This window comes from Echinops telfairi, unplaced genomic scaffold (genome assembly GCF_000313985.2).
Source record: "Echinops telfairi isolate 266 unplaced genomic scaffold, ASM31398v2 ScPeMD7_2573;HRSCAF=3158, whole genome shotgun sequence".
Taxonomy (NCBI): Eukaryota; Metazoa; Chordata; class Mammalia; order Afrosoricida; family Tenrecidae; genus Echinops; species Echinops telfairi.
In genome coordinates this window covers 829638-840639 of record NW_022106471.1, presented here as the reverse complement: position 1 = coordinate 840639, position 11002 = coordinate 829638, and the positions used below count along the sequence as shown (strand labels likewise).

At 52.2% G+C, this 11002-nt stretch overlaps 2 protein-coding genes across 2 annotated transcripts in view; both read right to left on the bottom strand.

Moving 5' to 3' along the window:
* LOC101659139 (C-type lectin domain family 4 member F) overlaps window positions 1-4612 on the bottom strand; it is a 14583-nt gene extending 9971 nt beyond the window's left edge. Inside the window, exons 1-4 of the mRNA XM_045294185.1 lie at window positions 4536-4612; window positions 3639-3755; window positions 3271-3363; window positions 336-517 (exon numbers count right to left, since the gene is read on the bottom strand). Of these exons, the coding sequence (XP_045150120.1) occupies window positions 336-517; window positions 3271-3363; window positions 3639-3755; window positions 4536-4611 (468 nt within the window). The 5' untranslated portion in view covers window position 4612. The remainder of the gene's footprint in view (window positions 1-335; window positions 518-3270; window positions 3364-3638; window positions 3756-4535) is intronic.
* Window positions 4613-6322: 1710 nt separating this feature from the next.
* LOC101658820 (C-type lectin domain family 4 member K) overlaps window positions 6323-11002 on the bottom strand; it is a 5319-nt gene continuing 639 nt past the window's right edge. Inside the window, exons 3-6 of the mRNA XM_004710235.1 lie at window positions 9208-9582; window positions 8509-8660; window positions 6953-7071; window positions 6323-6473 (exon numbers count right to left, since the gene is read on the bottom strand). Of these exons, the coding sequence (XP_004710292.1) occupies window positions 6323-6473; window positions 6953-7071; window positions 8509-8660; window positions 9208-9582 (797 nt within the window). The remainder of the gene's footprint in view (window positions 6474-6952; window positions 7072-8508; window positions 8661-9207; window positions 9583-11002) is intronic.

Genomic DNA, 11002 nt, shown 5'->3' with positions numbered 1-11002 from the left:
CTGTTCAGATCGCCTCTCAGAAGGACGATCTGAGCACGGACATCCTTCAAACTACTGTTTGCCAACAGGGTCTGGGCATTTGCCGTTTCCAAGCCTGCCTTTAACATCTGAATGTTAGTGCTGGCGTTTTCTAAACCTCTGCTTAGCGTGTGGAGCTCAAGGCTGGTGCTTTCAGAACTGTTTTTTAAGAAACTCTGAATCTGGGCGTTCAGAGCATTTGCCTTTTCCAAATCTCCTTTGAGCCTCTGGATCTCAGCACTGGCCCCATCCAAAGAGCTCCTTAGCTTCTGGGTCTGGACACTCAAAGTATTGGCATCAGTTAGCTCTCCCTTTACCATCTGGATGTCGGCATTGGCGTGTTCCAGGTGGCCGCTGAGCATCTGGATCTGAGAGCTGACATTGTCCACACTGCACTTCAACATCTGGATCTCCACACTCCAGGTGCTGGTGTTTTCCACCTGAACTTTCAACATTTGGAGAGCCTCTTGCACTTCTGCCACCCTAGAAGGGTGGAGACCTGGATGGGGGGAAATGGACACATCCATCAAAGAGCGCCATTATGTAGAGAAGTGTTGCATCGTCCAATCAGAACAGTCTCAAGACTTCCCCCAAAATATGTCATCTCCAGAGCCCTGAGTGTGCTTGGCCAGTGGCCTGTGGGTCATGTCAGCCTCCCTGATCCTGGGGGTGGACCACCTGAAACTATGAGTCAAAAAGAAAAAGATCTGCTTAACACATGTGAACTAACTAGCAGGATCAAAGGTTTAAACTATTTGCCTACCATAGACTAACCACCCAGAGTCACGCTGGTAAACACTGAAGTATTTCTCCGCTGTAATTGAGCTTGGAAGTAACTTACACAATTTAGAACTGCGGGAGTTTAATTCCACTCAAATTTCACCATTAAGTGGGTCTTTATGAAAACGGAAATGACATCTGAGTAATTCTCCTGTTTTCGACCTGTCCTATATTTGCTTGACAACCATGAGCCCTCTTGATTAATCACTGTTACTTCCTAACACGATGCAGAACACACACCTGTAGATTTTTCTGATCCCAGGTTCCATGAAAAACAACTGAAATAAAATGAATGCCCCTGGCAGAATCACCCTGGTCAATCAACCCACATGGCTAAGATGAAGACCCACCACATCCTCCAGGAGAAACTGAGCCACTGAGCCGAGATCACACACACCCTCGGGTATGTTCCAAAGGACAGGGAGCCCTACAGAATGTCTGCAGATATGGGAGGCCTGAAGGCAAGGCCTTGATCACTGGCATCATCCATAATAAGTACAGCTCCTTCCGTTTGCATGGGCTCGCCTACCACCCACACCTGCAGCGCCCCTGATCCTGCTCTATCACCTTTAGCTCAGTTCATGAGCTAGTACTCGTCTCAGACATTTGTGGTCGCCTCCTGATTCCTGCCTCCCTTCAGGAATGGAGACAAGAACCCAAGTGAATAAGGCCCCTTTGTGGGGGACCGCCTTCCTTATTCCTTACCCCCTGGCTGGGTTAGTATGTCAGGACTCAGTCACTGTGTTAGTGTCAAGCCAGGTGGCAAGATCACCCAGTAGACCTATGGAATGGAATGGAAATCTATTTCTGATGGCCAGAAACAGATCTGTACACATCTAGACAATTGACGTGCAATAAAATTTCAAAGGAAAGTCAATGAAGAAAGGCTCATCTTTGCAACAATTGGATATCCATGGGCCAAGGGGAAAAAACGCTCAGGACAGACATTGTACCATTATATAAAAAGTAACTGAAAACAAAACACAGACCTAAATGTAAAACTGAAAACTATGAAATTTCAAAAAGCAAACGTCCGTGCAAACCTGGCCTGGGCGCAATCCATAAAAGCAAAGAGCTTGGTAAGTTGGACTTTATCCACACCAAAATCTTGTCGAGAGACTAGAAGGACAAGTCACAGGCAAAGTGAAACATTTGCGAATCACGCATCTGACAAACTTGTGTCCAGAATACATTAAGGATTCTCAACATTTACTCATAAAATCAAATCTTTAAAAACAGCCTGATGAAATATGAGCAAGAGACCAACGATCGTATTGGAACATTGCTTCACCAAAAAGTATTGACAGGTGACAGACAAAGAAGCTCATGAAAAACAATACTCAACATCCTTGGGTAAATGCTAATTAATATCCAAGGAGATACTGCCATGCACCCACTGGAATGCCTAAGCATGTTTTTGATGACCTTGCCAAGTGTTGGTAAAGCAGTGGAGGTACTGGAACACAGTCAGAGCAGTGCACATGGTACCATCCCTCTGGAAGTTGTGCATCAATGGCGGAATGGATAAACCAATTGTGATTTCTCCATTCAATGGAATACAAGACAAAACCATTGCTAGTGAGTGGGATCCAACTCATAGCGACCCTGTAGGACAGAGTAGAACTGTCCCATCGGGTTTCCAAGGCTGTCTTTATGGAAGCAGCTGCCACACCTTTCTTCCACAGAGCGCCTGGTGGGTTTCAACTTCTGGGTTTTCAGGTGGCAGCCAAGTGCTTCACCCCTGTACCACTCGGGCTTTTCACATAAGGAAACGTCTACTTTTATTGATACACACAACAATGGGGATAAATCCTGAGCTAGTTTGCAGGCTGAAAGAGGTCACACACAAAACGAACTCCTCCTGTGTCTGTCCTTTCCGTAGAAGCCTTTAGAAAGTCCGAAGAAATCTACAGTGACAGGAAGTAGGTCAGTGGTTGTTTGTAGGTGAAGAGAGGAAAGGAGGGGAGCTTTCAGAGTCACAACAAAGAATTCATTATGACTTAATTAATGATGAATAATTAATGATGACTAGGTTCATTATCATGGTTGTGGTGATGGTGTCACCGTGTCAATGCTTGGCACGTGGTACGCCTTTCAGTACACACATTGTATTATGTATCAGTTACTCACTAAAGCTGCTGGAGTTACCCAGGTGGCTTAGTGGGTTCTGAGTTGGACTGCTAACATCAAGATCACTGGTTCAAACCCACCAGCTGCGCCACAAGAGAAAGAAAGATGTCGCCGTGAAGGTTTACAGTCTTGGAAACCCTCCAGTCACTCTGGGTCAGAAGCAACCCAATAGCAGTGGATTGTGACTTAGAGTTGTGTTTTTTTGAAAAAAGAAAAAAAAGATTCTGTGAGATAAGTGGAAGCCATTCAAGGGTCTGAGGATGACGGGAGAGGATGGGCCTGGGGCTTGAGCATCCTAGTGCCCCCACTCCCTCCCGGCCCCCACCCTCCGTGGCTACTCACTCTCTGGGTCCCCAGAGCTGGTGGTGTTGTCTCCCCCAGCTGCAGCTTGAAAGAGTTGGAGTGAAGGATCTTCAGTTCCTGAGCGCTGTAGAACTGAAACGCCCCACCCCCGTCAGCACAAAGGTTCACTCTTAAGCCTGGGGGGACCAGCTGCCCCACCCCACATTGGGAGTTAGCATCAAGACCTCCTTCAGAGTCTTGCCCTCAGGGGGCTTTGCTTCCGGAGAGGATTCCCTGTGAATAGGGACCTTTGTTTGGGCCCAGAAAAAGTCTGGGCTGGAGGTAGAGTAACCTTCTGGGCTTCTCCGGGTGATGGCTTTGGGGCATGGGGGCAGAACGAGGATGGTGTGGGTCATGTAGGAGCTTACCGACCACAAAGAGAGCCACGAGGAAGAAGGCCAAGGTCACAGCCACAAAGGCCAGCATGGCCTGGGCAAGCCTCGGCACCTTGGGGGCTGCAGGAGCCACTGCCGCCGACTCCATGCCTGCAGGGGACAAGCGCGGGCTGTATCACCAGGGACACCTGCCAGGCTGATCATACAAGGCGGTAGGGAGAAAGGACAGGGAGGCCCCTGGCAATGCTCATGAGGATTACCCAAGCCAGCGGGGCAGTCGAGCTGACAGCTCTCAGAAAGTGGAGACGGCTCCGTGGTGCACAGGGCACAGAACTGGGCACAGGGCAGGAGGACGTTTGGTTTGAAGGGAGAGAGGGAGAAAGGAGGGGCAGGAACCTGGCCCTGGAATCTGGAACCAGGCTCACTCATGGAACCTGACCTGAGCAAGGCTCATCACCTTTGGGGGTTGCTGCTTCCCCATGAACTGATGTGGGGTCCCTGGAATGTATAAAGGTGTTTGGGGTTGTGTTTTCTCTCCACAGACCAGTCCTAAGAGTTTCCTTTGTCAGGGTCAGAATGTGCCCCCCCGCCCCCGCCCGGCTGCCTCAGCAAAATTGTGCCTGAGGATTCTGGGACTGAGTACAGGTGGCGGGATCTTGGCCCACAGGCCTCTTGGGCCAACCCAGTGTAAAGGGCTGGAATCTAAAGCCAAGTCTATGTGGATTCCAAGTACATCCTTTTTCTCCTGGCCGGTTTCCATCCCTAACCTACGGGCAAGGGAGGCGTCTGGAGAGATTCCCTCCAGGAGCTGAGGGTCCCCGTCCTCCACCCACCCACCATGGCCTTCGTCTGTTTTCCAGAAGGCCAGGAGCACCATGGACAGGGCAGCAGAGGACGGGCCACCAGCAGTCCGGACCCACGTTTTCTCACCTCTGGGATGCAGGGAGACACATTGGCTGTCTGTGCAGAAAGAGGCGTGGGTACCATTCGCCACTGCTTCCTTCATCCTTCAGTACTGCTCCGTGCTGCCTGCCACCCTCCAACGGCCGGGCCCTGGGCCAGCAGCACTGAGAAGCAAACCGGAGACGCCCAGACTTATATGCTCCTATGCAGGTCCTGACTGCCCTGGAAGCTCGAACTCTCGCACTGCTGACTCTGTGGAAACCAGCCCCAGGGGCCCCGCCTCTCAAGGGCTCCGAGGCGCCTGTCTGCCCAGCTCCCGCTGTCCTCTTCCCCTTCCGCCCTGGCCCCTCCTCAGCCCCATCCGCCCAGTCTCTACCACATCCAGCCTTGTACCCAGACATCAGCTTTTGCCCTCTGCACCCTTCTAGGCTGCACACTGGACTGCTAACAGCAAAGTCATCAACAGTTCAAAACCCCCAGAGGAGAAGGATGTGTTTTCTCCTCCTATACAGAATTACAGTCTCAAGAGGCCATGGGAACGGATCTGCGCTGTCCTCCAGGGTCACTGAGAGTTGGGACCACTGGGCGGCGAGTTTGGGTTTTGTTTGGTGGGCTGGAACCAGCCAGTTTCCTCCTTGGCATTGCTGAGAAAACATCCTGGGACGAGGCCTGAGCCTTCATCCTAGCCCAGTGGTTCTCAACCTTCCTAATGCTGCGACCTTTTCATACAGTTCCTCATGTGGTGGTGACCCACCCCCCAACAATAGAATTATTTTTGTTGCTACTTCATCCCTGTAATTTTGCTACTGTAATAAATCATCATGTAAATATCTGATAGGCAGGATGTATTTTCATGGTTACAAATGGAACATCATTAAAGCATAGTGATGAATTACAAAAACAATATGTCAGTATATATTGTGAAATATTGATTCCTTATGACAAATCAATGAAATTTTGTCGTGAAGCATAGTGTAGCCTGGGTAACAGTCTTCCCACCCGGTACTTGTAGGTGGGCATATCTGCATGTGGGCGGACCCGTCTGGAGACAGATAGAGGAGTGGGGTCTCGGTTCTTAAGACCATCGGAAATATGTGTCCTTGATGTCCAGAGCTAGAAGCAGTCAGTAGTTATAGTGACAGTAACTCCAGTTGTGTGTTTCTTTTTCTCCTTTATATTCAAATACTAAAGTATCTTTTTTTTTTTCCAAGAGCACTTTATTATAACATTGAGAGAAGACAGACCAAGTATTATTAGCCTCAGGACTCTGGGGTGGTGGTGATTAATATGATACAATAAATGCATGAATTGAATGAGACAAAATTGTCACCAGTCCCCAGCTCCCAACTGTCCAACAGATGATGGAAAAATTCCCCACATTTCATGGGAAATAGCATGGGGTCCAGGACCAGAAGAGCTGCTGGGAGGTGGTGGGCGGAGGGGGACGGGGTGAGGGGGGTGGGGAGAGGGCTGATGACACTGTTGCAAAGACCCACTACTCTGCTCTTTGGCGGAATGCAACCCCACCTCCCCCAGGCTCCCCAGGAATGCACTTCTCCCTGGTCCTGGTCCAATCTGCCAAGCCTGTGTGGTTGTGTCACTCCTCCCTGCACACCCCTCCCATCTCTCCTTAGCAGCTCCCTCTGTGGGTTCAGAGACATCCCAGCCCAGGCAGCCAGACTCTAGGATGTCCTGGGGGCCACTGTGAAGCTCAGAAAATGAAGGTGCAGAGTCAGCCTGGAGGATGGGCGAGCGGGAGGCCCCTCCTCCAGTTCAACCCCCCCTGGGGCAGACAGGGGGGGCAGGCAATCTGCTCACAACTCGGATGGGATGTAGGGCTGCCTACAGATGAAAAGAAACTGGATGTCACAAGAGCCATCGTTCCAGGCCTGAAGGGAGGCCCTCTTCAAATAGGCACAGTGCTCGTTGTTCCCAGCGTTGTTGGGCTCGCCTGGAATCCAGAACCTACCAAGTGGGAAATCAGAGGAAAACTTATTTACAAAATAGAAACAACACCCCACTACCACCACCAAATGTATTTCCAACTAAGAGAGTTACTTCCGTCCCAGCTTTGGTCCTAAGGAATAGCGTTGGAAATTTTTACACCCAAGCCTACAGGATGGCTTCTGTCTCTAAACCTTAAGGAAACCACCAGATGAGGGCCAAGCCAGGACACCTGTTCGCATGCTCCTACACAGGCACACACCGCAAGGAGCTCGTCTCGGAAGGGGATCCTGGCAAAGCTGTGGACAAGGACATGCCATCTCACTGAAGATGCTCCCAGAGGCCCCAGCGTTGTCCCAACTCTTCCAGCCGGTTAGTGGCAGACGTGAGCTAGAACTCCAACCCCACGCTTCTGCCACCCTTGCCCAGGGAAGACTCATAAGCCCCAGGGGTCCCTGCCTTGGCCTGGGACAGTGGCTGGGAAGGAGGCTGGGGCTTACCTTGCACTTTGGGCCTTACTGAATGGAGTGCCATCTGCCCACACCCAGTCCCGATCACTGCCAGTCTTGGTTAGGCCGATCCAGTAGACGCGTTCTCCCGCTGTCTTGTATAGAAACTCCTGTAGGGAGCATAGAAAGAACGGAGGTCCCACTGGGCCCTACCTCCGAGGACCCCGAATCCACACAGACTGCCGTGGTCACCGGCCTCGCTCAAGCTGCTTCCTGTCCAGAACACAGCTTCCATAATCGCATTATGCAATTCCCTGAAATGGGCCGATTCGGGTCTCGCGAAAGAGCTTCCAGAGCTCAAGACTGGCTCCGTTAAACACTGGTGCAAGGACCCTAAGAGGATGGCTGATTCTGCCACTCGTGACACTTTAGAAATTATTCTAGTGCCATAAAGATATTTTTACAAACAAACAAAACCGCCATGATCTGACTAATAATATCCTTTAACTCTTTTTGATTTTACTTCAGAGCCACATGGACGTACCAGACAAGAGCCGCAGTGGCTCCTGAGTCAGGGTGGGCCGACCCCGGTCTAGGGAATAATAGCTCTCTTTTTTTTCAGTGACTGACATCCCCTAGGGACTATGCTAGCCCTGGCAGCGTAGTGTGTAAGCGCCTGGCTGCTTTCTGGAAGGTACGCGGTTCAACTCCACCAGGAGCACCACAGAGAAAGCTCACAGCATTGCCCACCCTGCAGAGAGATCCCCCCTCTGTCCTGCAAGGTTGCTATGAGTCTAAATCAACTTGGCACCAACGGGCTTTGCAGGCAGGATGCTAGCCCTGGTGCGCCAGGCACTGGGCTGCTAACCCTAAGTTAGTCAGCAGTTTAAACCCACCAGCCACACCACGAGAAAGAGATGAGGCTCTGCTGAGGCTCTCTGCTCCTGTCAAGACTTACAAAGCCCAGAAATCCTATATCGGGTCACTACGAGTTGGAATCCACTCTGCGGCAGTGGGTTTGGGTTTGGTGTGCAGACACTATTGTCCTGCGTGTTTCATCAATAAGCAGCCTGAGGCCTCGTGAGGGCCAATAATGTACCAAGGCAGAAGGACAAGCTAGGTGGCAACACGGGGACCCTGGACTCTGACTGGCTCCGGAGCCCAGGCTCATCTGCCTGATGAAAGGGCCTCCTTGCTCAACACAGGGCCTCACCTGGCAGGAGGTTTCCAGGAAGCCTGCTCACACACCTTTCCTTCCTGGCTGTGCCTCCCTGCCCTCTTGGAATGGAGAAGGGCTGTGCGGCTTGCTCGGGACAGTGAAATGTGAGACCAAGCCATGGGCGCTGTTCCCTGGCTGAAGAGCCTGCGTGCAAGCGGCCTTGGCAAGTGTGGACACATCAGGTGCCACCAGGTCTTGGAGTCACCACAGTGGATGGTCAGCTCTGGCTGGCCCTCCCCGGGCAAGCAGCATCACTGAGAAATTCTGTTGGTTTATGATTGCTCTCTGGGGATGGTTGTTACGTAGCGTGATCTTGCCCAGCCTGCCTGCTGCAGGCCACACGCTGTGGACACCCTCCCTTACCAGAGCCCAGGGGAACAGCACTCACCTGTTCCTGCTCGGAAGTCACTGAAGTCAGGTGGGAATCCCTGGACAGACAGTACTGCTGGGCACTGTACCAGGTTTTGGGGGTGTAAGAAAAGTAGTAGTAGCTCCCATTGAAGTACTTCCAGTCTTGAGAGACCATCTGTAGAATGTCCCCTAGAGGGCAGACAAGAACTGGAGGTGAATGCTGCTCGGCCCGTTTCTCTGGAGGCTGGTTTGATCGGGGTATGTGAGTGAGATGCAGGCAGAGGGATGGATCGGGCTGGGTTCTGAGATCTCAGGTCCTCGTGTAGGGGTTTGGGGACCCTCTGAGATTTGGAAAGCCTAGCTGAGCCTAAGAGAGTCTCTGGGCTAGAGAGGGATGAGTGAGAGAAGAGAGATGGAGGCCTCTACCACGTGAGGAAAGCAATTCTCCACCGGCCATCACAAGGCTTAGAAACATATTGGGAAACGATCGGGCTTAGGATAGAATGGAGACACCCCAATGCTTTCACAGTCTGCATCTTGGTGTGGGTGCTCCTGTCGGGCCCGGGTCCCTCCTCTCCTGGGCAGCCAGCCCCTTGAGTCCTTCCCACCCCATGCAGAACCAGCCTGCCCCTGCCTGGCTCCTCCCTCTTTGCCTCCTCATGCACAGGCCCACTGTCCCCATGTCTGAGATGGACCAGGTCCCAAGGACACTGCTTAGACCCTGGTCAACACTTACTTTGTTGTCTGAGCAATTGGTCCAGCCTTTCCAGACTGCTCTGAAGTCCCTGAATCTTGGCCTTGAAAACGCCGGCGTTATCCAAATCTCTTTTTAACTCTGGGATTTGGGCATTGAGCGCGCTGACGTCCTGCCAGCTTCTTGTTAACATCTGGATCCGTGCGTCGGCCCGCTGCAGACCCGTCTCCAGCGCCAGGAACTGAGAGCGCACGTGTTGCAGGCTGACGTTCACCCTCTGGATCTGAACGCTGGCAGCCTTCAGGCCACCGCGGTTCTTCTGAATGTCAAGTCCTTCGGTGCTGATGTTGTCCACACGCCCCGTCAGCAGCTCACCACTGGTCTTGATGTCGGACAGTGTGCCCAAAAGCCAGGCATCTGAATTTGAGACATCAAGAGGTCATCGGAGGAGATCCCTGGGAGCAGGGTCCTCAAAGGAAGAGATGTGCTCACTTGTCTCCTGGAACCAAGCCCGCCCACACAGTGGCCTCCTACACACAGCCGTCCCACAAATGGACAAGGGGCGTCCACCACGTGCCGAGAGCGCTGATGAGTGCGGACGATGCAGACATTGATCCGACAGAAGCTCTGTGCTAGAGGAACTCGCAGGCCAGCAGAAGCAGGGATTTGAGCCCAGTCCTGGGTTTCCATGTCCTGAGCAGACAGGGGCGCCCTCAGAAAGGAACAGCCTCAATCACACTCTCCTCACGCTCCTCACGGCTCTCTGCCCCATCACTGGATTCCCCGGCCATCCGTCCCCTTTCAGAGACCTCTGCCTTGGCCGTCAGCCAGGCACTCCTCTGAGTCAGCCCACAGGGCCCTCCCTGGACCCACCATGCAGCCTCCTGGTCTAGAAGCGACTGCTTCTGTGGAGAAGATGGAAATCGAGCGTGGGGAAACCATGCCTCCTCTTGCTCTCGCCTTTGCTTTTGCCCCAGTAACTGGGGTGCCAGGATGGGGTGCCTTTGCGGCACAAAGAAACCAAGAAGGTAGGAGGGGAGTTGGAATGGGGGGGAGAGGAGTTGATGCCCAGGGATCAAATAGAGAAAAAATGTTTTGGAAATGTTGATGGCAACAAATGTACAAGTGGGCTTAATACAACTGAAGGATGGATTGTTAGAAGATTTGGAAGAGCTCCCCCCACCAATAAAATGACAAATAAAAATAAAATAAATGTAAAAGCCAAGAAGGCTCAAAGGAGTGCCCTCTGGAAAAGGCAAGTTAGAGACCAGGGGTCTTGTGGGGCAAATGGCGGGAGGAGGCTTTGCTCGCAGCTACAAGTCTGAGCCCACGGTGCCCTAGGCCATGAAGAGAAAGGACACCAATTCTCTCCCTCCGTTTGGCAGAGCAGCAGGAGGGAGCCAGCGCAGCCAGGGACAACCCAGAACCAAAGCAAACTCGCTGTTGTCGAGTGGATGCCGACTCCCAGTGACCTTACAGGACAGGGGAGAGGACAGGTTTCCAAGACTGTAACTGTCTACTGGAGTAGAAAGTTCTGTTTGCTCCCGGGAGCGGCTGGCGGCTTCAAACTGCTGACTGTGTGGATGGCATCCCAATGCCTAAGCTCTATGCTGCCAGCTACACGGGGCATAAAACTTTGCCAAACCAGATGAGGGCAAAAAGGTCATCACAGAGCCAGCGAATGAGTAGGAAGATTCCCATGAGGTGAGCCTCACAGAGACGGGGGATTTGTGAGCTTGTTGGGCCTGAGGACACCCTTGGGCCTCAGTCCCTTACAGGGCCAGGCAACATTTTACTTGCTGCCCAGGCGGCTCCCAGGTTCTGAATCAAAGGATGC